Raw genomic sequence first — 27,721 nt, 5'->3', positions numbered from 1 at the left:
TCAGATGCAGACTTTTTAACTTTTATTACAAAAAAAACATGATACCAGCCCAATATTCCAACAAGTCACCAACTAACTCCAAGTTTGATTTGGTCTGGACTTCTCTGGCTGGGGAGTGGGCTGGCAGATAGGAACAGGGCCTCCCTCACACTACCCAACACTTCATCTTCTCTAGCCTGGGGATGGACACCCAACATATACAGAAGTCACTCTTGCAGTTGCTCACTGGGCCTCGTTGAAGCGGGTCACCATTGTCTTGTGCAGTGTCTCCTTGTAGGACTCAGTTGAGGTAACCCCATAGGAGCTACCCCGCGCACCCAGGCCAGAGCCCCGCACCCGTGTCTGGGCCTGTGTGAGGGAGGCAGGTTCTGTCAGGCTGGTGGGGGACGTGGTGGCAAGCACTGGGGGACAGGGATGGGGATCGTGCGAGACTCACTTCGATAGGTGTTACAATGCCCTGCTTCTTGCGGCCGAGGCCACTGCCCTCTTTCCAGCCCATGGCCTGGAGCATGCGACTGCCAATGTTGTCACTGCCCAGCCCATCCCGAGTAGGCTGCTCAAAGTCTCTGCAGGGGACAGTGTACATCAGTGAGCAGCTGGCCTCCAGCCCCAGGCCCCTTCCCCTGGCCCTGAGCACTCACACGGAGGCTGTGGATATGCCACCATACTTCCTCCTCTTGGGCTCTGGCGGCTCGGGGATGCCATACTTCTCTCTGCGTTCAGCTGCACGGTCCCGGTACTTCATTTGCTGAAAGTTTGTGTGTGTGTGTGTATGTGTGTATGAGCACTGGAGAGCTGGTCACTGTTTTCAGGAAATATGGGCATGGGTAGGGGTGGGGTCCCACAGGGAGCTCAATCTAGCTAACAGGTCCCAGGTCCTGAGGGTCAGCACATGATGGGTGCAAGCAACCAGAGTGGGGGACCTGTGAAGCCTTGTGGGGATAGGATGTGAGATGACTGATGGCAGTCAGGCTGTACCTGGCTAAGGAACTTGAACTCCGGCTCCCTGAAGGGATAGGAACTGGGAAAGAACAGAGGGGATGGAGTCCAGAAATGGGTCACACCTCACCTCCATGTCATTTTTCTCAAGTGCTTCTAGTTCATTCTCCGACAAGTGGGCTCGCCGGTGAATCTCAAGGTTTTGCTGCAAGGGGGATAAGAAGGAGTGAAGTGGCTGGGCTGCGGTGGGCCAAGTGCCAGGATGCCCAGGCAACCCTCACCCGTCACCTTGTGGAGCCCCGAGAGCTGCTGGTGCCGGATAAGTGCCTCCTTGCTGGGGAACTGGCGCCGGCAGAGCAGACAGGCCAGCTTCTGCCAGTCAGTAAGCTTCTCCTCCCGCTCGGGGCCCCCACGTTCCTGCTCCTCTTCACTGTCGCTCTCCCCACTGTAGGCTGCCACCAGCCCCCGCGGTGGGCTCTGGTGAGGGTGAGAGTGGGCGGTCAGGCCTGGGCAGATCAGAGTTCCCTGCCTCCTTCTGCCCCAGGCACTCACTGGGCGGTCATCGCTGGCCAATTTCGGGAGATCCATGCTGGTGTGCTGTCTCTCGGCTAGTGCTCCCTGGGGTGGAGGGACACAGAAATTCAGGGACTCCAGGGAGGAATGACAAGATCATAAGGGAGAAAACAGATGGATGGCCACAACAGACCTTCTTCTCGAGAATGGCATAGCCAGCATCTGCAGTGGCCGACTCCCGCCTTTCGTCATCTCTCAGGGAGCTGATAGGTTGAAAGCTGTTTTTGAAGTTTTCTTTTTGCTTGTTGAGACTGCGGGCCCAACGTTCCATGTCCTTGGCAATCTGGGGGTGAGGGTGGGGGTGAGGCTTCCAGAAGCCTCAAGCTGCTGGGGCCATCGACCCACTGCACTCACAGCAGCCCACCACCTTTCCTGCCCTGCTGCCTCATGCCTGGGCTGACCGCCTACATGTCTGTCAAGGCTGAGCTACCGTAACAGGCTTCACTCGGCCTCTGGGATCCCACCCTTGCCGCTCTCTCAAAGCATAACACTCTTTTACAAACACCTTCCCTCCCCCCAACACCCACCTTAAAACCCTTCCTTAGCTCCCCATCACACCAAGAATAAACCCAAACTGATGATCATGGCCTGCGAGGCACTCAGCACCCTGGCCCCTATTGACCTCATCTCTGAATGCCCCCACCCCGTGTCCCACCCCCTTTGCTTTGCAATGACAGGTGACAGAAGCAGTCTGGGCACGGTGGCTGGCCCATAAAGGAGGCAGACAACAGGAGTTGGAGACAGAACAAGCAGAAAGTGAGAGAGGTGGCAGTGCAAGTCCCCAGTGCTCCTCATCAAACCCCTCTCTGGCTGTGGCCCCTTCTGACAGGCACCCACACCGTCACGTCTGCAGCATGCTTCCACTTTAGCATTCTAAAATGCATAGAGTATTTGTTTGCATTTTAATTTACATGCATGATGCCATGCCATCTTCCATATTCCAAGGCTCCCCCTGTGCACACCACCATTTTTAGAACTCACCAGGGATGTTTAGTGCTTGCTTCTAAATGTCACACCCATACTGTCATACCCTTTCTCTACAGACACTGAGGTTCCCTCCAGATGCCCACTACCACAGAACACTGCAATGGCTCTTTGCCTGCCCACCCCCTTATGGGCCTATGAGAATTTCTCTGGGATACATAAGCAGTTGAGCATCCCTAACCCAAAAATCTGAAATCTGAAAGCCAACCGGACATCCCCATATAGGATCCAAACCCGTGGCCTTGGTGTTATCAGCACCGCACTCTCCTGAGTGAGCCACGGGCTGGCCCTTAAAATCTGAAACTCTTTGAACACTGACTTGACACACAAAGGTCATACTCAAAGGAAATGCTCATTGGAGGATTTTGGATTTTTGGAATATGGATGCTAAACTAGTTAGTATAATCCAAATATTCCAAAATTCGAAAAAAATCCAAAATCCGAAACACTTCTGGTCCCAAGCATTTCGGGTAAGGGAGACTCAGCCTGTACATCCACCAGCAGCATGTGAGGTTCCCACTAGGGGACAGAGGCAAGCTGACAGGACTCATTTGGATGGCACAATTCACCTCACAGGTGGGCAGCCCTGCCACGTACCGAGGATACTACTCTGGCTCAAGGCCATGTAGCAAAGACTGGAGCTGGACCAGGGGCCTGATCTGTCTGGAGCAGTTACTACCCACATCCACATCCACCCACCACCCCAGCCCCCTCAGCAACAGATGGCAGAGATGACACAGTCACTGCTGGACCCTCTGTGTTCACCTGTTGGGCTGTCTTGGTCTTGTGCTTCTCCTTCTTCTCTTTGCCTTCCTTTGAGGGTGCCCCCGTCTCCTTATGCCCATCAGCGGACTGCTCCAGGGCAGGAACATAGGTCCGCCTCTCCCCATCCCAGTACAGGTACTGCTGGCTCTGAGCATTGTAGTAATACTAGGGGCGGGTGGGGAGAGGAGGCATGAGGGAAGACCTTGGGAAGGCGACCTGCAGGGTCAGCTGCCCCCGACCCGGGCTGCCCTATCACCTGGGAGTTGGGGTCATAGTACAGGCCAGTCTGGGGGTCATAGTAGTAGCCAGATGTTTCATCATACTGGTAGGTGGAGACATCAGGGACAGCTGCGGGGAGCAGGGGGGAGAGGTCACACTCCTCCCTGCTTTGTTAAGAACTCCCCACCCCTTACCCACCGGCTGCAGCTACTCACGGTACTGGCTGTAGGACTCCTGGGTGGTGGGGCTGGTGGCCGGTGGTAGGGCGGAGCTGGGATGTGTGGGGCTCTGGAGCTCAGACTTGAGTACAGCGGGTGATATGATAGTGTACGACTGGTCATACGGCAGACACAGGCAGAGGACTCAGTGTCTGCCAATGCCACCCTTGCCTACCCAGGCTGCCCCCTGCCTGCCCTCCTGCCTTCCCAGGACACTGCTACAGCTCACTCACCTGGCTATTGGGAGCAGCGCCCTGGCTACTGCTTGCCTCAGCTGCAGACTGTTGGTAGATGCCAGGGGCAGCACCAGGCTGGGCACGGGAGAAAGCCTGCAGTGACACAGAGTCTGCCCCGGGCTCTAGGGAAGCCTCGGGACCTGTAAGAAGGGAAAAGGAAGGAGGAGAATGCTTCTGAATGGTGGGACCTGGAACTCCATGCCTGCTGGCCCCCACCAAGGCTCAAGGCTCACCTGCTCCAGCTGGGTCCCCTTTGGTTCCAGTGATGCCAGGGCCCTTGGTGCCCTTGAGGTAGCCATGGGCATAGAGGGAGGACTCTGTGCCCTGGCTGCCACCATAGCCCTCATCCTGTTGATAGTAGCTGTACTCAACTGGTGGCTCCTCAGGGGTGGCCCAGGCACCATCTCCACCCTGGGAGGCCTGAGGGGCAGGTGGAAGGGGCTCAGTAGAACAGAAAGGGGCACAGGGGATAGAGAACCTGCTAGAAGCATCTGTCCTACACATGGGGCTAATGTTTCTATCTGACAGAAAAGCACACATCCTTAAGACAAATGAAATGTGAGGGGCGCCCAGGCACAAAAGAACAGGGCAGTGACAAAAACAAGATTGAAAAAAAAGACACATGCCAAGCTCCCAGGGCCGACCATGGTGTGTGTGGTGCGTGTACTGGGTGTCAGACCAAGGAAACCACCACCTTCCTGGTTCTTTATTCTTTTCTCCCAATTATCCTTCAACCACTTATAAATTCCTTTTTATTCAGGAACTGTGATATATACATTACATATATATGAAATATGGAATATACTGTACCAATTCAGGACAATAAAAAACCCCACCAAACACAACGCCAACCACAACAGTGTTGTAAACGAGTGCCTGGGAGGTGACTGCAGGGACGGAGTAGGCATGTACCAGGGGGTCTAGAGAGCAGGGAGCAGCAGAAAGGGGCCCACACCAGCCACTGCAGGGGAGTTTTGTGTCCGCAGAGAGCAAACCAGCCCTCCTGCTCACAGAGCGGGTGCAGGAAGGTTGAGAAAGCCCAAGTATTGGGTGCTGCAGGCAGAGGGGGTCTGAGTACCTGTGAGATGGCCCACTGGGCTGCAGCGATAGCAGTGCTGGCCACAGAGGCAGCATTGATGCGACTGCCTTCATTGGAGGCCATGTCCCTGGGGGAGGATGTCAGAGACTGGGAATGAGATGGGAGACCTGGAGGTGGGTGCCCCAGGCCAGGGGCAAGCTGGAGAGGGACACAGGTGGGGCTGACCTCTTAGAACCCTTTGCAAACTCCACGTTGATGGTCTTGCCGTCGATGGTGAGCGGCGGGTGAAGGGCCTGCAGGATCTGCAGCAGCTGGGCTGCCTCCTGTGGGAGGAGGGGCAGCAGGGAGAGAAGGGTCAGGCCCGGGGAGGCCCCCGGCTCCATTGCCCCGTTTTCAGGATTGGGGCCGCGCAGGGGAGGGGGCTGGGGGAAGGATCCCTCCTCCCCACCCCGGGGGCCGGGACCCTGGCTGCCCGGCCCCCCCCTGTGCCGCCCTCACCACGATGGTGGAGAGTTGGATGAAAGCAAAGCCACGGTTCAGCTGGGTCTGCTTGTCCTTGATGACACGCACATTGGAGGAGGACAGCACCGCGTAGGGTGCCAGGGCCCCTAGGATGGAGTCCATGGTGCTGTGTGGGTTCAGGTTGCGCAAAATGATGGCTGTGGGGAGGGGCTCAGCATTAGGGGGCACCGATACTCAGCTCCAGCCCACCCTGTGGAGGCCCCTGCTCCCTCTCCTCTGGCCTCCGTGCCTCTGCACCTGCTGCTTCCTCCCCCCTCCTGGATAAACTCTGCATCTGGTCAGTCCAGATGCCAGCCTGGTTGCTCATCCACTGAGAACCTTCCCAACACACTCCTGAAGTCAGTCAGGCTGCTCCCCCACCACCCCCGCTCTCCCTGTATCACGGGTCTAGCCCCCCACCAGGCAGAGACTCTGTGAGGACAAAGTCCTGCTCACCACCATTTCCCTGGCCTTGGTGAGCCCCGCCCAGACACCCTGGGTACAGAGGCAGAAGGAAGGAACAGACTCACTGTCATTGGCGTTCTCCGAGCTTGGCTCTGAGCCCTGGGACAGGGCCTGGGAGGCCAGCACTCCCTGGGCCTGGTAGGGCTGCGGCAGGGGGAGCAGGCCCTGGCTTAGCTCCCGTCCGCCCAGTGGCAGTGTTTGTTGGTCCAGCCTTGTGCCGAGCGGCAGCTTCTGCTCTGCCTCTGTTGGGAGCAGTGGGAGACAGGCTGGTGACAAAGGGGGAGGCTCCACTGCTGGTCACCGTCCTCCCCATTCCATGCCCTGAGCACTGACCCCTTCCCCTCCTCCCCACCCCCACACTCTGAGGTATGGTATGCGGGCCTTACCCGACTTGGGTACGCCACATTTGAAGCACTTCTCACGGCGTTTGAAGTTCTGGACTCCACACTGTGAGGCACAGGCCAGGCCATCAGAGGGAGCAGGGCTTTCCATCACACCCTCCAAACTTAGATCCAGAGATCCGCCAGGGAACCCCACAATGCCCCAGGAGGGAAGGTCCCAAGGTTAGGGGTAGCAGGGGCCTTCTGGAACTTTTGCTGTCATTCACAGTTCTGTGAGTCTTCCCTTTACACGGTCTCTAATCTGTCCTCAGTGGCACTTCCTCAGCTCAAGAATCAACAACAGCTCCCCTCCCTCCATTTACAACTGCTGCCTTCTCTCCTCCCTCTGCCTCCTCAAGGCTACCAACTCCCAGGACCACCACCCCCAACCCCCAAATCCCTTTAGCAGGTTCCTCTTCTCAAAACTTGCACCTCTATTCAAAAGAAACCTTCGATATTTCATTCCTAGAAGCCAGTATCCTCTTGCCAGACCCCCATCTCTCTTTTATCTCTAGGACTGGGTTGGATCCTGCTACTCTTGAGAAATTTCCCTTGGATGTTCCACCCTCCAGAGACCACCCCCCCAGCTCCACCCATCTCTGTTCCACAGTTAGGTACTAAGCACTGTTTCTGTGCCAGGCCTGTCCCATGTGGCCAGGACATGGCCTCTGCCCTCATGGCCTAACAGCAAGGAGGCAGATTTAGCACAAAGACGGGCAGATCAGTCTGTGTGGACTGCCCACCTGCAGGGGTTCAGGGAGGAGAATGGGCCAAGAAGGGCGCAGCTTACTCGGCTGGGGACAGTCAGGGTGGGGGGCTGCACAGAAGCAGGGATGCTTGATCTGGGGTGCCCAGAAGTTTAGTTTTGTTTAGTTTTGCTGGGAAGGGATTCCTAGCAGAGGGAACAATGGATTTTCCATAGCTGGTGTAGGAGGGTAAGGGGAGAAGCAAAAGCTGAGACTGGGGAGGGAAGATGACGCCAGGTAACAGAGAATCTTACGCTCAAGCTCACAGTGGCTAAGGGTTCGAAGCTGAGAAGGAGGGCATGGTGGGAGCTGAGTTTCAGGAATGTTACAGGAGAGAAGGCAGGGGAAAGAGGCAAGAGGCCAGCGTACCAGAGAGGACTCCATGGCGACTGGGTGAGAAGGCGTGAGGGTTGGCATGAGCAGCGGGAATGGCGAGGGAGGGAAGGTGGCATTTCTGTGATGGAAGCAACAGGACCTGATGACCAACAGGAAGCAGGGGATAAAGGAGGGGAAGGAGTCTAAGAAAATTCCTTGATTTCGAGGAATATCTGAAAACACAGGAGGGATGATGTTCCACTATCACTTTGTCCCTACCTCTCCAGAGGTTGAGCACCTGCCCTCTGCTAGGACTTTTTTTTCTTTTTAACAAAGATGCCGCACCCCCCGAGTAGGCAGACGGCTACTTGAGGAGGGGGTCAGGGCTTCCACAAGCTCTGTCTCCCCATTAGGTTTCAGGCTGACAGATGGCTGTGGGAGGTGGGGCCGTGGAATTGCAAAGCGGCCCCAAGGGCAGACCTGAAGCCACCGTGGCACCTGTGGTTCTTGTGATCAGGAGCAAGTCACAGCCATGGCTCACGCATGGTTCTGCCTCTCTGAGCCTCAGCTTCCTCTTAAGCAATATGGAGGTGACTACAAAACCTACATCCTGTACCCTCCAGTCTCAGGTTTGACACGGCTTTGTCAGAGTGCTCTTCAAGGTTGAGTCACCTGATATGGGCTCTCAGGGCACTCTGTGCTTTTCTTTCATGATGACAGCAAACACAAAGACTTTGGTAACTGTGGGCCAGGTGTCATTCTACCCTCTCACCAACACAGTTTAACTCCAGAAGCCTTGGAGACAGTTATTATTAGTTTTCATATTCCAGAGGTGGAGAAAGTGAGGCAAAGAGAGGCTAAGCACCTTGACCAAAATCAAGGCAGATCTGGGATAGGCTAACTTCCATCTGGCTCCAAAGGCCACATTCTACACACCACATTATGCCTACACTGTCACAAATGAGCTGTTTACATAAATAGTTCCTTAAAGTCTCCTGGGATTCCAGGCAAGACTGTGTTTTAGGAGGGCAGAGCCTAGCACTGAGTGAACACTCATCAGTATATGCTTGTGAACAGCTAGCTGGCTGGCAGATGGCTGGCTGGCTAGGCATGGTGACTACCCAAGCTGTGCCAGGCCTCAACACCCACACCTCCTCACAGGCCCCAGAGCGAGATGCTACCGCCACTGCTGTTGCTGTTTCTATCCATGGCCACGGCTGCCCACCGCCCCTGTACCTTATTACACAGCCAGTCCTCATTGATCTTGGGCTTGGGGTCGCTGTAGTGCATTGACACCTTCTGGCCCAGGATGTTGAGGGAGTGCTGTGGGAAAAGGCAGAGTGCAGTGAGGCCCAGGCAGCAGTGCCCCACGCACCGTCTCAGCACAGGAGAAGAAAGTGAGCGAGCCCTTCAGCTGGATGGATGAGGGACAGGGAACGGAGGGAGGTCGGAGAACGGACGGAGGGAAGAAGGAGGGGAGGGAGGGACGGAGGGAAAGCGCCACAGCTCTCGGGCGCAGCTGCTCGCTGCTTTTCTGCGCACACGCACGCACACACGTGGACATACACCACCAGGCGTACAGTGCTCAGCTGACCAACACTTGCCAGACAGTGGGGAGAGCCCCCCACTTGGCCCTGACACTGCCAGGCCACACCCAGGGCCAGCACTACACAGGCTACACTTGGGGGTGAGGGGAGACCGGGAGGAGAAGAAGAGGAAGGGAGAGACAGAGAGAGAGCGCACGCGCACTAGTGCTGGAGAAGGGGAAAAAGAAAGAGCCATATTTAACAGAAGGAAGTTCCTGCCATGAGGCCGTCTTCCCATGGCTGGCTGGGTCCTGGGCCCATCGCACTAACCTAGCGACCCTGCAGAACTCACCCCAGGGCTGCCTCTGCCGGAACCCCCCATTGCACTACATGTGCCCCTTCCTCCCCTGAAGCTTTTCTTCAGTGCCCTACACCAGTGATCTGGGCTAGGGGTGGGTGATCAGAGCAGATCACTGGGTCTCAGAACGGCCCAAAGCTGCTGGGTTAGGATCCCCTGCCAGGCTGGGGAGCAGGCTCCCTCCATTCCTGATAGCACAGGGCTCCTGGCTGAGAAGCTGCCTGAAGCGGTGCATCCTGCGGATGGGGAGGTGCAGTGGGAAGGGCAGGGGAGAGCGAAGTGAGTCCATGGTATTAAGGAAACTCTCACACCTGACTGGAACTTTAGATCGACAGAGCAGTTCTGTCCCTTGCATGGAAATCAAAGGGCCAAATTCACATGCAGGGAGAGGGCTGACAAAACGGGTCTTGCTAATTAATGCGCCCATAGCTAAGCTCCCCAGTGGTGGGACTTTGAGTGGTCTTGAGCGTGGAATGGAGTCCTGGCTCTGGCTAACACCAGAGCAGGGTGGTCCCCCGGGACCCACCCTGCCCCCTGGGGAGTGGGTGAAAGAACCGCCCCCCCCCCTCCGGCAACTCTTTCTCAGAAAGCTCAGCCGGGAGAGGTGGAGGGGCAGCGCTAGTACCTGGCAGAGGGGCAAGTGGTGAGTGTGGGCTCTGGATGGGAAGCCCAGTGGGGTAGCGAGAGATGGGAAGAAGAGATAGTGAGGGACAGGAAGGGGGAGAGAGGGGGCAGGGGGATGGAACACAGGGCCACAGGGCAGGGAACTGTGTCCATAAGAATCAGGCGATGGGGAGCGCTCGATTACAAAGTAGTATTTGTTTGGGGGGGGGTTCAAGTGCGGCAAAGCAACCTGATTGGCTTCCATCCATCGTGTAGCGTCCTGCAAGTGACTAAACTCGACGAAGGCGAAGCCCCGGCTCTGACCTGGAGACAGCATTCAGATACAGACGCAGTGGGTTAGTCAACAGCTTTGGACACACGGCGTTCCCGGGGGTGGGACCCGAGGGGAGAGGACTGGGGCAGAGAGGGAAGGGGAAGAGGAGAAAGGAGGAAAGGAAGAGAAAGAAGCAATCAGAGAGATAAAGACTAGTGGGTGTGGGAGGCAAGGGAGATGGCCAGGAGAGGCAGGAAAGGGGGAAGGGGGAGGGAGGAAAACAGAGTAGGAGTGAGGTCAGGGTCAGGGAAGAGACACATATACCAATTGGGAAGAGAGACAGAGACAGGGCTCACTCAGGGAGAGCTGCCTGGCCAGCCTGGGGTGACAGAGATGGAGAGAAGCAGCTGGGAGGAAAGGGATACAGAGAGAGATCTGTCTCCAGAGAAGGAAAGAGGGAGGAAGGTGGGCAGGCTGCTGGCTCCACACGGGCCAGAATACCTAACTCAATGACGGGCCCAGCACAAGGCCAGGGACACCCAGGAGGGGTCCTGTAACAGGTGCTGAATCAAAGGAGCAAAAGAGAAGCTGGGCTAGCCTGCTCCGTGAGGCTAGGAAGGCTCCCAACATGGGGTGGTTTGGGACACAATCTCACCTCAGCCTCACCACAGTGCAAGAGAGGTGGGCCTTGCTAGGGAGCTCCCTCAGGGCCACGGGGGGGGAGACTATAGCCACAAACAGTCCAGGTCCTCCTAGCCAGAAGGAGAATGGCAGCCGGGATTGGCCGGAAGAACCTTAGAGGTAAGAACTGGTGGGTGCCTGGGAGAAGTGCCCAAGGCCATCAAGAGGGCTGCACATGGGACACCTCCTTGAGGAGAGAGACCCAGTATCTGTCAGTGTGTGGTCTAGTTGGGGTGAAGCAGAGCAAGACCTATATGCCACCAAGAGAGAATCCAGGCCTGACCAGGGTTGGGAAAGGCATTCAGGGCTTGCGGCCTCAGGAAAGCATTTTCTTTAGAGGCAGATACACAGGGAAGGCTTGGGGGGCATGCTTGAACTCCAAAAGAATAACCATTAGGATGCACAAAAGGGGATGGAATGATATAATGGGGGGGAGAAAAAGGGAAAGAGAAGGGGATATGGGAAGAGGAGGAAAGGAAGAGTGAAGAAGGGGGAATGAGGAGGGCAAGGGAGAGAGAGATGGAGGTGTGGGGAGGAGAGAGACTGAGAGATGGAGAGAGAAGCCCAGGCAGAGTGAGGCCCCACTGTGCCTGCCTTGGGGAGCCTGGGCAGAGGTCCTGCAGAGACAACTCCCCCCACCACCACCCTGCTAACCTCAGGCCAGCTCCAAGCAGCCTGCAGGAGGGAGGGAAGGAACAGGCGAGGCCAGAAAGTCCCGGCTGCTCCTTGGGATGTGCCCTTGGATAAGAGCCATACCCTGCTTCCCCTCTTGGGACACATGGGTGGGGCCATGTAAGACCTACTTTCTGGTCAGATACTGTTACCAGAAAAATGTAGGGGAGAGCAAGGAGGAGAGGAAGGCAAAAAAAGGAGAGGGAAGGCAGTGTGTTGGGGGGGGGGGCGTTTACCATTTCAGATACTCAAGAGCCCCAAAGAGGAGGTTCCCTGGAGCCTGGCTCTGGCCCTGGCCCTGCCCCAGGGGAGCACTCAGCTCAGAGCTGCAGCCTCTCCCCGACAGCCCCAGGGAAGAGGTTGTCGGCTGGAGCTGTGAGAAGAGGGGGAGGGAGAGGGAGAGAAGAAGGGGTACCCCCCAAGCTGCCCATTCCCGACTGTGGCAGGAAGGTGTGGGAGGGAGGGGAAGGGAGAAGGCAGAGGCAGGAGGGCAATCGGAGGCTGAGGCTGGCCAGCGGAAGGGGGGGGGCACTGGGAACAAAAGCTCACCTGAGGATTTGTTCCGCATCAACCGGACCTCCCGTGCTTGCACACCGTGGGACTGCAGCTGGCCACGGATCTGTACGGGGAGATACAGAGTGTGCAGGCTCAACACGGGGGCTGCTAGGTGTCTGAGGTCACTGGAGGCCTCCGGACCCCGAGGGGTCATTGGCAATGTGCACAGTCTCCTCTGCCTCTTTCAGAGCTGTTGCCCTGAGTGACAACAGCCCCAGACCCAGCAGCACCCAGCCTCAGCTTTCGGCCCCAGACTTGCAGAAAGTGAGTTAAGTGAAGAAAGGGGCACAGTGCAGGGTAAAGAATGGCAGCAAGATGAACCTCGGGGCATGGAAAACAATATGACAGCAAGCGAGCCAGCAACTCAAGAACTGTGGGCAGGGCGATCCGACAATGGCCTTGGTGGCAGCCACAAAGCCAGGCAAGCTGGGATGCAGTTCTTGTCCTTTGCAAGGGGATTACCAGCCCCCCTCCCCGGCCTGCATCAAAAGAGATCCATGACACAAATACCAAACTGGGGAGGACAGGAGACTGAGCAAATCCCAGCCATGTGCCCTGGACCATGAGTGTAGCAGTAACTTAGGGCAGAGACAAAAAGGTGTAGTCGTGGGGTTTGGAAAGCTTCCTGGATGAAGTAAGCCAGAGGGAACCTGCAGAAGGAACTTAGGATTTGGACCAGGTAAGGAGGGTCTCTAGGTTAGTGCAGCCTCTCGTGGAAGATGGGGAGCCTATGCTGGGCATTCTCGGGAAGGAGTCTTCATACTTCTGGGCCTCAGCTGCCTCATCAGGTATGATAGTCAAGAGATTAGTTGTGTGTGCACATATGCACACGCGCACAAGCGAAGATATAAAGAAAAGACACACACAAGAGCTTATCAGGACTCCAAACACTCAGGGGGAGCTCAGGAAGCAGCAAGAAAGTGGGCTCTGGGGTCCAGCTTCCCAGGTCCAGGCCCCAACTCTGCTCTGCCACTTGTTGGCTATGGAGAGTGGGAAAAGTCACTTTGCTGCTTAGGGCCTGGTTTCCTCATCCATAGCACAGAACATAAAGAGTACCATCCCTGCAGAGCCAATGTGAGGATTAAATCAGACCTGGCAGGTGGTCCAACCCTGCAGTAAATCCTCAACAAATGTCAGCAATCAGCTACTGTCTGACCCTGAACAGGGCAGGGGGGCTGGACTTTAGAAGCCCTCAAATACACAGGTGGGATTTCTTTGCTACAAAATGGACAGCCAACATATTTCAGAGGAGAGCTGATCAAAAAATTCACAGGGGGTGGAATGGACTAAGAAGGACCAGAATCAGGGAGACTAGTCAGGAGGGTATCCAGTGCCCTCTTGGGGTTTTAATGTGGCTCATTATGAGAAGTCTGTATGAGAAGGCAACAGGAGAAAAGGGAGGAAGGTGGAAGGGCAAGAATGTCACAAAGGAAAACAGGCAAGGAGGCTGTCAGCAGCTACCCAAGGCTCTGTGGCCAGACCAGTGATGAGACGTGATGCTGCTGACAAAAGGGGGTAGGAGAGAATGAAATGTCAAGAAATCCCAATCTCCTCCTGCATCCCCATAGTTGCAGGGTCCCGGCATCATCTCTGCCACCAGCAATAGCAAGTACTGGGCCTGGTGAGTGTCTGGCCCTTGATGCACACCTGCAGAATGGACGGATGACCAGTGGAATGTGCGGGAGAAATGCTCTTCTCCCTCCCACACCTCCCCTTGCCAGAAACCCCTGGCTGCCACCCCTTGGCCAAGCCGGCCTATCTGACACTCCTCCCTCCAGTCTGGGAGCTGAGGGGGCCTGTCCATAGAGGACGGATAGGTGCTGGGGCACAAGAGCTGGTGGGGGAGAAGGGATGAAAGGTGCTGAGATTGGGGGTGAGGGAGGGGTGGGGAGAAGTTGAGGACCCTGGAGGAGACCCAGCCTGGCCTCCTGCTCTGCCGCCTGCCTGGGGCCATGGGGGGCACGTACGTCATCCTCAGTGGCTGCCTGTGGCAGCATCCTCAGCATGACGATGTTACTGGCCTTCTCCTCCTCCTCCTCCTCCTCATCCTCCTCCTCCTCCTCCCCTTGCTCGGTCCGATAGTCCTGGTCCCGATAGTCGCCGTCTCGGGGGAAGCCTGGCGGGCCGGTCGGGCTATGCCTGTGCCGCCGCCGCCGCCTACGCTGAGTCTCGGAGCCCGGGGAGGCCTCGTAGGAATCCTGGCCAACAGAATGAGACGAGAGACCCCAGACAGGCAGTCAGTCTGGGTGGGCCTAGGGGCTGGCCGCTGGCTCTCTGTGGTAGGCAGGCTCTGAAAGCCAGGGGTGGGCGGGCTCCGGCTAAAGGTTTAGGCACGCAGGGTGGGTAGGCCCTGGACTGCAACCCTTCTGGGGCTGGAAATTCTCCATGGGAGACTTCTGGGGTCTGCCTCTGGGGATTAGGAAGAGAGGGGTGGCAGTACTGGCATGGAGGAGGAACTCCCAAAGTCAGGTGATGAGACACAGCTTAAACCTCCTTGGGGCGAGATGGCCTGGAATCTGCATACCAGCCCCTGTCCTCACTTTCTCCCCCTCCTCCCTTGACAGTCAGCTGATATGTGCACAATTGTTCCCTCTGCCACAGAACGCCACATGTCTCCTACAGTTCCCAGCCTGGGCCTGGGCCCTGCAACCAATCTGGGGGCATAGAAATAGCTTCAGATCTCGGCCAGAGCCAGCCAGCAGGAACTGGCAAAGGTATGGGACCACAGACACTACCTCTCAGTCCCCGATCCTCAGCCTGGACAGTCCTCCATCACCATCAGTCTCCCTCAAAACAGGGTGTGGTTGCTGGGTTCTTGGTTGTTGCCCAACCCATCCATTCCAGGACTAAGCAGGTTGGGCCTAGGGCCACACCCCTCCCTCCTGCAGGAGGGCCAGAACCAGATAACTCCACTCCCATGCTTGCCAATGGCCCTGCCCAGGGCCCTCCCAGTGCTGCTGGAGACACCCAAGCACAGCTTGACAGATGCCACTGGGGAAGCCTGGCTGCCCTCACACCCTGGTCCCCCACCAAAGCTAGTGGTCCACCACGGGGGCCTTTGCACCAATCCCTCCAGAGGGCAGTAGGCAGCTCACACCCTGCCCCCCAGCACTGGGCTTGCAAGAGTGCCCTTCCCACCCTGCTGACCAGGAGACCTGCCTGCTTGCTTGGACGAGGGCCCTGACTTCCCCCTCAAACTGGTGTTCCTAAGGCAAAGCTGTTGCTCCCCCTTGGACGGGGGATCCCTAATGGAGAACATCACATCTCACCCCTCAGACTGGTGGTAACTACCGAACATGGAACTGGCTCCCCACCAGGGGTCCTTCCCTTCTGTCTAGGGGCCATGTCACTACTGGGAATGCCCGTGGTTGGCCTTCTAGAGCTGCTCAGCTTGGTGATAGCCAGTCCCCTGGCTGCCCTCTCAACCCCAGACACCAGGTCCCATGGAAGAGACAGTGCCCACAACTGGCTGGGAGCAGGCAGTACAGGGCTCACAGTGAACAAGAGGGAGGAAAGGAAAGAGGTAGTGGCCAGGGGCCCTCAAAGTATAGAGCCAAGCGTGTGGAAGGCAAGGAGACCCAGCTCAGGAGAGAAGCCCTCAGAGAAGGAAGTGAGGACAGACCCTCCAGGTGAGGCAAAGCCACCGAGCAGTCTGAAGGCATGGGAGCAGAGAGCTGCCTGCACATGGTGCTGCAGCAGACACAGAGGCCCTGTAGCAGCCCTGCCCTCACCTCCGCACTCTGCTCCTCCGACGAGTCATCATAGTCATGCTTGCCCTCCTGGCTGCCGTACTCGCGGGGATATGAACGGTAGTCCATGTCCCGATAGTCGTGGTCTCGGCTGCGGTTCTCCCCTCCGTCGTCCTGTGAGCGGTCGGTGGCTCCATAGCGGCCGGTCCTGTCACCACGACCACCTCTAGGGGAAGAAGGATGTGGAGGGATTAGAGGGCCACCCTTTCTGAAAGGTGTAAGAGGCAAGGGTGACCCCCACCCACCTACTCCCTCTGGACCCTCAGTTCCGCCCCCAGATAAGGATTCCTAAATCCTTACCACTCGCTTGGGGCCAGCTGACTCCCACGTCTCTCAAATCCAACCCGCCGCTCTCCATCCCTCCTTCGCCTCTGACCCATGCTTCAGCCTTCCTTCACAGGCACCTCAATTGTGGCCCCCTGACTGGTCTCCCCACCTCTACCCAGGCCTCCCCCAGTTCAGTCTTTACATCCCAAATCCCAAATGGAGTGTTCTCTAAGGCAAAGCCAAGCAAACCCAACCATATCACTCCCTTCAGAGGCTCCCTCTTAGTGTCAAGATACAATACCACAATGCTCGCCAAGGTCCCACAGGGCCTGAGGGCGGAGGTCCCTGCCAACCTCTCTCCCTCTCCATCTCATCAGGCACAGTGCCACCCTGCCCCTCTGCTGCATGGTCACCTTGCTAGCACTGGCAGCTCTTTTGTTAAAATTGCTCCTACTGCAATTAGTTGTAAAATAAGTATCTCAAAGTTGATTTAATTTGCATTTCTCTTATGAGTTAGAAAATTACTGGACTGTGAATTCCAAGAAGTGAGGGGACCACACCTGCTTGACTCACTACCGTATTCCCTAGAGCTCAGCATAGTGGCCTAGTACTCAGTAAGTGCTCAACAATTATATTTTGGAAAAAATAATGACGAAAAAAGTATTCTAAAAGCAACCAATACATGTGTATTTTAAAAAATAAAACATGGGCAAGCAAGAGAAAATAGACCCCATAGAAGAATGCTACTAGCAGGATTCCAATCCTGGTCAGGAACAACACTAGGATGTCTTTTATCAGTACCATTTTTAACATTATTCTAAAGATGCTAACTGAAGCAATTAAACAAGGGAAGAAAGAAAAGGGTTTAAAAGCTGGAAAAGAGAAGGTAAAATTATTCTTTGTAGATGATACAAGGGTATGCTTTCAAAGCGTAAGAGAATCAACTGAAAAAATGATTACAAATAATAAGATAAATCAGTAAGGATGCGGAGTACAAAATTAATATGCAGTAATAAATACCGTGTCTGTATTCAGATAACCACTGTTTAGAAAATGGGAAGATCCCTAATACGACTGCATCAAAAAGATAAATACCTGGATATGTGCAAGATCTTATGACTATACTTCACATATATACCAGGATACATTTGAAAGTCATCAAAGATTTAAATAGAAGAAATGAAACCATAAAAGTAAAAGAAGGAAACGCAGGCTAATTTCATTATAATCTTGAAATGGGTTAAACTATGACCCCAAACCACAAGCCGTCAAAGAAAAGATTATTAAATTCAACTATATAAAAATAAAATACTTCTGTTAAGAAAAAAAGAGAAACAGAAAAACGAAAAGCATCACAAAGTAAGTCGAAGACAAACAATTAACTTGGAAAAAATAGGGGAAAAGGAAATGAACAGAATGTACAAAAAAGAAATACAAATGATTTGTATGTGAAAAGATGATCTCACTCATAATGAAAGATGAAAATTAAAACTACACTGGATAGGGCCGAGCCCGTGGCGCACTCGGGTGAGTGCGGCGCTGGGGGCGCGGCGACGGGAGCGCGGCGACGCTCCCGCCGCGGGTTCAGATCCTATATAGGAATGGCCGGTGCACTCACTGGCTGAGTGCCGGTCATGAAAAAGACAAAAAAAAAAAAAACTACACAGGATAGACTGTTTTTAAACAAATTTTAATTTTTAATTTTTGTATATTTTTTCCTAAATCATTTTTTATTGTGGCAAAATACACACAACATAAAATTTACCATTTTAACCATCTTTAAGTATATAATTAATTCAGTGGCATTAAGTACATACACAATGTTGTGCAACTGTCACCACTATTTCTGGAAACTTTTCATCATCCCAAACAGAAACTCTGCACCCATTAAACAATAACTCCCAACCCTACCCTGCAACCTCTGTTCTTCTGTCTCTATGAATTTGTCTATTCTAGGTAACTCTTATACACGGAATTATGTATTTGTCCCTGTGTGTATAATTACTTCACCTAGCATAATGTTTTCAAGGTTCATCTATGCTCTAGCATGTATCAGACTTTTCTTTTTATGGCTGAACAATATTCTATTTTATGTATACTCTGCATTTTATTTATCCATTCAACTGGCAATGGACACTTGGGTCGTTTCCATCTATTGGTTGCTTTGGATATTGTGAATAATGCTGCTATTAATGCTGGTGTACAATCATTTGTTTGAATCCCTACTTTCAATTCTTTTGGGTATATACCTAGGAGTAGGATTGCTGGATAATATGGTAATTGTTTAACTTTTTGAGGAACTGCCAAACTGTTTTCCCTAACAGCTGCACCATTTTACCACCAGCAATGCACAAGGGCTCCAATTTCTCCACATTCTCACCAACACTTGTTATTTTACATCTTTTCCTGTGCTTATTGACCATTTATATATCTTCATGGAGAAATATCTATTCAAGTCCTTTGCCCATTTTTCAATTGGGCTGTTTTCTTGTTGTTGTAAGAGTTCTTCATATATTCTGGATAGTAATACCTTACCAGATATATGATTTATAAATATGTTCTCTCATTCTGTGGGCTCTTTTCACTCTTTTGATAGTGTCCTTTGATATACAAAAGTTTCTAGTCTCGATGAAGTCAAACTTCTTATTTTGAAATAATTTTAGATTTATAGAAAAGATCAAAGATTAGTCCCCATATCCCCTTCACCCTGCTTCTCCTAATATTAACAGAACCATGGCACATTTGTCAAAACTAAGAAATTAACTAAACTACAGACTTTATTAGGATTCCACCAGTTTTCTCACTACTATCCTTTTTCTGTTCCAGGATTTAATCCAGAATACCACACCGCATTTCATCATCATGTCCCCTTAGTCTCCTCTGGCCTGTGAAAGTTTCTCAGTCCTTGTTTTTTTTTTTTTTTTAAGATCCTAACAGTTTTGAAGAGTACTAGTCAGATATTTTGTAGAATGCCCCTCAACTTGGTTTTGTGTGATGTGTTCTCGTGATTAGAATTGAGGTTATGGGGTTGTTTTGTTTTGTTATTTTGGAGACACATACAGTAAAAGTGAGATACCATTCTGATTGTATCACAGCAGGGAATACATGATATTAACACCACTTACCACTGATTAAGACAGTGCCTGCCAGGTTTCTTCCCTGTAAAATTTCTATTTTTCCCTTTCCATACTCTATTCTTTGGCAGTGAGTCATTAAGACCAGCCCACACTCGAGAAGGGGAATTAAGCTCTGTTGCCTCCTGGAGGGAGGAGTATCTAGATATATTATGTGGAATTCTTCTGTAAGGAAGATTGGCAATAGAACATTTTTAACCCAACAGATTTGTAAAAGTCCAGATGTTTGAACAACAAACTCTGTTGGCAAGCCTGTATGGGAAACAGGCACTCTCACATTGCTGGTAGGAGTAAAAATGGAACAATCACTGTGGAGGGGAATTGGGCAACAGCTGGCAAAACTAAAAATCTATATACCCTCAATTCTACTTCTGGGGATTTAATACACAGATACACTTGCACATATGTAAAAATGTTGTTCACTACAGTACTGTTTAAAACAGCAAATGACAAGAAACAACTCAGTCAGAAAAATTCTATTTAAAAAAAAACTTTGGCATGTAGTTCTAGCCTCAAAAAAGAAAAAAGACTAACAAGGGGAGAAAGCTGTATCAAGTATTAAAACATTATAAAGCTAGATCAATTAAGACGTGAATGGACAGATCAGTGAAACAGAATAGAGTCCATAGAACACAAAAGCACACATGGAAATTTAGTATTAGCCAAAGGTTGTAAATTAACAGGGGGGAAATTGATTAGTCAATAAATAATAGTTGTGATAACTATCTGGCCCAGGGATAAGCAAAGTATAGCCAGTGGGCCAAATCCAGTCACCTTAAAGTTTTACTGGAACACAGTTACACCCTTCGTTTACATATTGTCTATGACTGCTTTCAGGTGAATAGTTGCAACAGAGACTGTATGATCTTCAAAGCCAAAAATATTTATCATCTGGCCCTTTACAGCAAAAAATGTGCTGACCCCTAAGAAAATTAAGTTGTTATCTATCACTTCTTATACCAAATAAATTCCAGATGGACCGAAAATTTAAATCCTCAAACAGAAACCACAAAAATATTAGAAAGAGGACCATGTTGGATGCATGGAGAGGGGGGACAGGGTCTGGTGGGACGTGGAGTGACTTGGAGCTGTAGTATAGTGAAGATTAAGTCTTGTTGGGACCTTATGTGAGCTACATAAGGATGATGGATCCCATGGACTGTGTTGACATAATACAATGTATAAATCTTTTTCATTTTAGAAAAAAAGAATTAGAAAGAAAACATAGGAAAAAAATTTATCACCTCAAGAATGGGGAAGATCTTCCTCAGCAAGACAAAATCCAGAAGTCATACAAGAAAAAATGGATAAATCTGGCTTTGGAAAAATTAAAAATATCTAGGGTGTAAAAAAAACCCACGAACTTGGAAATAAGCATGTGATAAAGCAAGTATGGTAAAATGTTAATGGTAGAATCTACTGGATGGGTATATAGGTTTTCACTATAAAATTCTTTCAACTTTGTTATATACTTGATATTTCATTCTAAAATATTGGAAAAACAGGGCTGGACAGTTAGCTCACTCAGTAGAGTGTGGTGCTGATAACACCAAGGTCAAGGGTTTGGATCCCCTTGCTGGCCAGCTACCCCCACCCAAAAAACTGTAAAAACACCATAAAGTTAAAAGATAAGTAACAAATGGGGAAAATATCTTTTAAAAATGTTTCCAGACATTTTGGTTTCCAACTTTTATAATGGGTTTTTCATTCATTTATTCATTCAGCAAGTATTAAAGTAACATGTGCTATGTGTAGGCACTGTTCTAGGTGCTGGGGATACAGCTGTTAACAAAATGAAGTCCCTGTCCCCATAAGTCCAGCAGGGAACCCAAATTGTTTCCTTACGATAAATGCCTAGACAAGAAATCATCAGTGATCTGAGTACTTTTAAGGATTTTCATACAATCAATATTTTCTCCCCGTGTTTGTTTACTATAGGTATCCCTCACTATGTGAATTATAGCTATCAGAATTCAAGAACTGATGGCTGGCCAGTTGGCTCAGTTGGTTAGAGTTATAACAGTGTTATAACACCAAGGTAAAAGAGTTTGGATCCCCATACCGGCCAGCCACCAAAAAAAAAGAATTCAAGAACTGAACACATGTGAACAAATTTTCAGATGAAATCCTGACCTCTCTTACACCCAGGATCCAAACCAAATAAATTGAGGTATTGAACTGTTGCTATCTAAACTCAGGAAGGGAACATATTTGGATAGTGAGGGATACTTTTAATTGGCCACAGAGCACTCTGAATATACACCTTTCAAAGATAGGCCTCTTTTATAATGCATTTCTAGGAAGCTGGACTGAATCACAATATACGAGGACCTCCACAAAATGAGTATATTTCTATAAAACATAAAGTGCCAAAATTGGCAGAAAAGACAAAATGGTAATCAAAAACCCAGGCCCAGATGCTTTTAAAGGTGAGTTCTACCAAGTTTTCAAGGTACAGCTAATTATTATACAAGTTTCTCCAATAAAGAGAAATAGCAAAGGCTGCCCAATTCATGTCATGAGGCTACCATGATTCCGATGTCAGATAAATACGGAAAAAAAAATTATAGGACCACTTCACTGACACATATGCAAATATCCTAAAAAATACAGTAGCCAATTAAATCTAACAGTGATTTAAAAAATACACAAGTCACTTAACTTTTCTGCCCAAAATTCATGGGTAAGCATTAGAAATACCCAAATTAAGAAACATTCTACAAAACAACTGACCTTAAAATATGTCACGGTCAAAAAAAGACAAAGAAAGATTGAATAACTGACCCAGATTAAAGGAGACTAAACATACAAAGTAGCTCAAGGCAATTTGTAATCTTGGATTGGATCCTAGACTGGGGAAAACCAGCTATAGAGGATATTAGCAAGACAACTGACGATATCTGAATATGGGCTTTATACAAAATAAAAATATTATATCATTGTTAAATTTCCTGATAAGTGTACTGTGGTTAGGGTCGTGTCTGCCACTAACTCAAATAATTCAGAAAATAATAGTTGAGTGAGTGTGTGTGTGTGTGTGAGTGTGTGTGTCGATACAGAGTGATAAAGCAAATGTGGCAAAATACTTACATTAGTGATTCTGGGTAGAGGATATATGGGAGCTCATTATACTTTTTCTTGCAAGTTTTCTGTAAATTTGAAATTTTTTCAAAATAAGAAGTTATAAACATACACATACATACCATGATCAAGTAGGGCATAGCTCATGAATGCCAAGGATGTAATTTAATGCAATTTATGAAATTAGTGGGCAAAAGGAGAAAAAGAATCACATGATTATGAAGTTCAGTACTCATTTATGATCACTTTTAGCAAACTAAGATTAGAGAATTTTCTTGATTTATTAAAGGCTACATTCTAAAAACTTACTGCACATGTCATATTTAACAGAAAAACTTTAGACATTCCTTTTAAGATCAGAGACAAAATAAAGATGCCCACTGTATCTGGCCCCCAATAGTCTTAATTATATAACTCCCAGTGTTTTTAGCTGGGCACATGGCTATCCAGAATATTGACCATGTGGCTAAATTCTGGCAAATGGGAAGTAAATAGAAATATCACATAAAACTTCCAAGAAGTGTTCTTAGAAGGAGAAGGCATGCCCTTTTACTCCCTTCTTCCTTCTCCTGCTGCCTCGAGTGCCATGTGCTGAAGATGGCTATGCAGAAGGGGCTGCCTATCAGCTCTGGACTATCAACCCTGGACTGGCTGCCTATCTGCAGACTGCTTTCATGAGAAAAAAATGTAAACTATCTTGTTTAAGCCATCATTCTTTGGATTTTCTGTCACAACTAGCCAAAGTGAATCTTAATTTGTGCACCCAGTATCACTAATACTACTTGTATTTAACATGGTACTAAAAGTCCTGGGCAATGCTATAAGAAAAAGAAATAAGAAGCAACAGGATAAATTTGCATACAACATGATTGACTACTTAGAAAGACCATCAGACTCAACAATGAACTATTAGAAATAATAATAGTACAACAGTAGTACAGCAATAGTACAGGAAGGATAAGATAACTTACAGAAATTAACAGCTTTCCTCTACACCATCAAATAGCATCATAAAAAATATTTTTTTAAAAAAAGATGTCAACGAAAAGTACTGAAATACCTAGGGATTACTTTAACAAAGAATACACAGGACATATATTTTCATTTATTGAGATTTCTTTGCCCTTTGAATGAATTTTAAAATATTATCCATACAGGTCTTGGATGAGATGACTACTTACAAAGATGACAATTTCCCCAAATTAATACAGAAATTCAATGCAATCTTGATCAAAATTCTTGCTGAGTGTCTTTGAGGGTCATGATAAACTTTTTATATAGAATAAAGTTCCACAAATGGCTAAATCAACATTGAAAAATAAGAACATAAAGGGAGCTATTAAGATATTCTATAAAGTCATAATAATAAAAACAGTAAGGTTCTAGCACAAGAATAAGCAAATAGACCAATGGAACTAATTAGATCACTCAGGACAGATCCATATACACAAGGGAAACTGAAATCAGATGAGGTACCACAAATCAATAGAGAAAGAATGGACTATTTAGGAGGCAGTACTGAGAAAACTGCCAACTATACGAAGTAAAATAAAACCAGAACCTACCTTATACCATATGCAAAAGTGGACTCTAGATGAATTAAAGACCCAAATGCAAAAGGTAAAACTATAGAGTAAAAGAATATGATCCAGGATAGGAAAAGAGAAGATTCTGAAAGCACAAATGATAAGGCAAGAAAGTGATGATTTTAGCACATCGAAATGAAGATTCCCTTGGGAGAATCATTAAGTAAAATACAGTAGGCACATCCCATGGTGCCCTTGGCAGCAATTAGAAGCAAAGCACTAATACACACAGCAATACAGACAGATCTTAAAAATGCAGCACTGAGAAATACAAAGTTCAGGAAGCAGAACAAAGACTGTTTAGCACTATGCCATTTGTTACATTGAAAACACAGACACTCAAAAAAACCCAAAAACACCTACATATTTTAGAAGGATATATATCAAATACCACAGGGCAGCTGCCCACAGAGGTATGAACTGGGAATAAAAACAAAAAAATAAACATAGCAAGAGGAGGCCTTGTGCTGACCAATGACAGAAACTTACCTTTAACTGGAAAGTCTGATCAACTCAAACCTCTACATTTGAGGTCCTTTAAAAACCAAAAGAAAGCCAGTGGCTTTACTTGGTGATAAAGTCTGAAGCAAGTATGTCACCTACTCAAACTCAGAAATGGTCACAGAACATGTCTAGTGAATATTATCCAAAATCGAATGCCTTTCAAAAGACATTTTTTAAAAAGTCAAGACTGAACAACACTAGATGATGACCACATCTCAAATTTGGGCTCACTTTTCAGAAAACAAAATATTATAATTCTACATTTTTAAAAGAAGTGGTAATAGAAGAAACCTTTTTTGTAAGACATTTTAAAAATTATTTTTTCCCTGATGTTTTATAAATCTATTGACTCTCAATAGAGGCTTTCTGGGAGAGTTAGGTCTGCTTTCCTAAGCAATCTTAAAATGTCATGGATAGATTGCCTGCTTCCAAATCTTCTGGTGTGATCCAACAGGATGTCGAAGGATCACGTTATTTTACCCAAGACCTCTGTATTTTACCCAGTGTCCCAACTGCTTCTTGTTCATACCAGAGTTGAAAAAAATAACTGTACGAGAGTATCCATTCCAAGACAAGTACATGCCAAATGCAGCCCACCCTGGAGTCTCCCACTATCTGACCTGGCTTGTCCCATACTTGTCCTGGGCAAATTCCTGACTTTGAAGGCACCATTCCCACACATCCCTTAAAGCTCAGGCTACAGCCCTGACTTTGACCTCGGCTTTTGCCTTTCCTCTTCCTCCTGCAGTGGCTGCCTTCACCTTGGCGAATGATACCACATACCTATCTGGGTCACCCAAGCTGGAAACCTGGGCATCAGCCTCAATTCCTCCCTTTCTCTTCATCCCTTCCCACCCTCACACCCAACCATGGTACCCATCCAGCTGTTTTGTAACCACCTGTAAACTGTGTGGTCTCCCACATGAGACCCAGTACTGAGAAGGCTACAGTCTTATCTGTCTCATTCATCACCGCACTCCCAGAGCCTAACACAGGTCCCGGATCACAACAGGTGTCAAATACGTCTGCTGAAAAGAAACCAATCATCTGCTGCGTTGTTTCCTCTGCCTGGAAGCCATCTCCTTGTACCTCCCTGGATCAGTTCTCACACAGGGACAAGCCTAGGCTGCTTAGGAGAGGTGGGAGTGGATAACTCACCGTCTTTCATACTCCATGTCCTGATAGGGCCTGCGGGGGCTGCGGGGGCCCCTCCTCAGCCGCTGGCTCCGTTTCACTTCCCAGCCACCCCCACTGCTGCCACCATGATCTGCCAGTCTGGGTGATGCCTCCTGCAGGGACTCTGGGGAGAGTGGAAGGAAGAAAGGGGTCAAGGCAGTTGGGGAAGAGAGGGACTCCTTGAGAAACCCTCAAGGCTCAGTCCAGGGTCACTGTTTTCCAACTCCTAGTGCTCCTGTGGATCAGAGTGGGAAGGCAGCCCCTGCTTGGCCTGCTCCTTCCTTTCTCCACAAACATGAGGCTAGAGCCCACTGCCCTAGAAAACACAAAGGCCTTCATCTGACAGGAGGCATCCTGCAGAGACCTGGTGGGGCCACCCACTGTGGGATCAGGGCTTTACCATCTGAGACTGGTAGACAAGTTCAAGCCTGGGGTTGCCTGCTGGGGAGGAGGGGACTCCCAGTGCTAAATGACTTGCCTAAGATTAGGCACATTAGACACGGAAGCAAGACTTCACAACAACTGGGAGTCCCAGGCACCTACCAGGCTCCTTCCATGGGCCCCAAAGTACCATTTCATCCTCCCAATAAGATGCTGGGTGCCCCCTACAAGGCAGCAGGAGACCACGAAGGCCCTTGGGGGGTGTGTTAAGGGGCTAACTTGGCAATGAGACAGCTGCTGCCTCCCTGGGCTGGAGGCCAACACAGCCTCTGCCCTCACATGGCTACTGGGTCAGTCCTAAGCCCTGTCTCTTATGTGCAGCCGGGTCCCAAGGTGGCTCTCTCCCCAGGGCTCTGAGCCCAAATATTCCAGGATATATCTTAGAATCTTCAGGCCCCACCCTCTGAACAGGAATCAGGTAAAGCCAGGCGGTAACAGCACCTGCCCAACACTAGGTTGCTACCACACCTTTCCTCCGTGTACACACACCAATTTTCTCTTCCTCCTCAATCCCCAGGGAACCAGAGTTATCTGCTCTCAGATGGGTAAGAGAATCACAAGCAGGGGCCCCAGTGGCTCAGAGCCAGATATAAAACCCTCAACAGATTGTGGCAAAGGGACCAGAGTCACATACTGGCATTCAACAGAAAGGAGTCAAAGTCACAGACATGAGCTCCAAATAACTAAGGGCCAAAATCACAGAGGGAACCCTCAGTAAGGGCCATAATCACACACTTAGCTCCCTTTCAATGGATGAGCGTCAGTGACACAGATACAAACTCCCCCAAAGAAGGGGCGCTAAGTTACACACATTCCTTACCCTCCCTCCCCACACAGTAATTGGGTTAGGGCCAGTCACAAGGCAGCCCCTCCATGGATAAGGACCAGAGACACAGACACAAATCCCAAGGATAAAGACCAGAGCCACAGAACACTCCTCCGTGGATAGATAAGGACCAAAACAACAGAGCAGCCAGCACATCCCCTTCCCCATGGATAAAAACCAAAGTCGCAGACACCCGCCTCCCCATGGATAAAAGTTCGGTGCAGCAGACACAGTCTGACACAGTAGCCCACTCCCACCCGTCCCTCCCTTCCCCCAACCCTCGTGCACCCATCCGTGTCCCAGTCGCGCAAGCGCCTTTGCTCGCGCGCTCTCACACATTCACAGTCAAAAAAAAAAAAAGACAACCCCCTCCTGGGTTTGAGCCGTGCCCGCACCTCCGGGTTTCGCGCATACCCCGGCCCGCACTCCGCCCTCAAGCCTCCTATACGCACCCCTCCCCCGCCCTTGGCCCCTTACCCCGCCCCCACGACCAGCGTCGCTCACCTTCTCGGCCCGGGCTGTCAAGCGAGGGCTCCCAGACATCACCTCGGCCTGCCGCCACCTCCTCCAACTCTCCCAGCTCAGTCGGAGCCGATCGGCGCAACAACCAAATCCGAGGCTGAAGGAAGAAGGGAGAAGGGGGAGGGGAGAAGCGACAAGCGCGCTACCCTCCCCGGGAAACTCACTGCCACTTACTCCCAACCCGGCCGCAATCACCAGCACAAAATGGCGACGAGAAGAGAGCCGGTGCTTCGACCACCATCCACCTACCGAGGGAGCGCGCTCTGGCCGTCTTCGTCTATTGGCCGCTACCCGCGACCGGCCAGCATTTGCCTCCTCTGATTGGTAAGCGTTTGCCACCTCCCATTTCCTGTGGTGCGAACGCCCAGCAAGCCGACGAGAGTATC

General features: G+C 50.3%; 1 protein-coding gene across 3 annotated transcripts; it reads right to left on the bottom strand.

Annotated features, from left to right (window-relative positions):
- Nucleotides 1-27,721, bottom strand: RBM10 (RNA binding motif protein 10). Of its 3 annotated transcripts, none has more exons than XM_063083219.1 (25): nucleotides 27,510-27,721; nucleotides 27,318-27,432; nucleotides 25,529-25,670; nucleotides 15,781-15,964; nucleotides 14,017-14,247; nucleotides 12,044-12,113; nucleotides 10,118-10,191; nucleotides 8,617-8,703; nucleotides 6,326-6,386; nucleotides 6,005-6,181; nucleotides 5,472-5,632; nucleotides 5,199-5,296; nucleotides 5,013-5,100; nucleotides 4,168-4,354; nucleotides 3,932-4,074; nucleotides 3,696-3,813; nucleotides 3,518-3,609; nucleotides 3,262-3,426; nucleotides 1,646-1,795; nucleotides 1,492-1,557; nucleotides 1,228-1,416; nucleotides 1,070-1,144; nucleotides 642-748; nucleotides 437-566; nucleotides 1-348 (listed from the first exon to the last, which is right to left on the bottom strand). In XM_063083219.1, exons 3-25 carry the CDS (start codon nucleotides 25,543-25,545, stop codon nucleotides 223-225), a joined length of 2,796 nt encoding a protein of 931 aa, XP_062939289.1. In that variant the 5' UTR covers nucleotides 25,546-25,670; nucleotides 27,318-27,432; nucleotides 27,510-27,721; the 3' UTR covers nucleotides 1-222. The 3 variants fall into 3 exon arrangements, with proteins under 3 accessions (XP_062939289.1, XP_062939290.1, XP_062939288.1); XM_063083220.1 differs by lacking the exon at nucleotides 27,510-27,721 and adding an exon at nucleotide 27,092 and having other exon boundaries at nucleotides 27,291-27,356; XM_063083218.1 differs by lacking the exons at nucleotides 27,318-27,432; nucleotides 27,510-27,721 and having other exon boundaries at nucleotides 5,475-5,632; nucleotides 25,529-25,628.

The sequence above is a fragment of the Cynocephalus volans genome, chromosome X (assembly GCF_027409185.1).
Source record: "Cynocephalus volans isolate mCynVol1 chromosome X, mCynVol1.pri, whole genome shotgun sequence".
In the NCBI taxonomy this organism is placed as follows: Eukaryota; Metazoa; Chordata; class Mammalia; order Dermoptera; family Cynocephalidae; genus Cynocephalus; species Cynocephalus volans.
The sequence above is the reverse complement of the archived record's forward strand: the minus strand, read 5'-3'. Positions and strand labels throughout refer to the sequence as shown.

Excerpts from the sequence above, each read along its gene's own strand:
- RBM10 (XM_063083220.1), bottom strand. The coding sequence starts at position 27,356 with ATGTCTGGGAGCCCTCGCTTGACAGCCCGGGCCGAGAAGGTGAGCGAC. Across the intron at positions 1,558-1,645 it reads ATGCCATTCTCGAGAAGAAG|GGAGCACTAGCCGAGAGACA; the intron begins GTCTGTTGTGGC and ends CCTCCACCCCAG. Across the intron at positions 1,417-1,491 it reads TGGCCAGCGATGACCGCCCA|AGCCCACCGCGGGGGCTGGT; the intron begins GTGAGTGCCTGG and ends CACCCTCACCAG.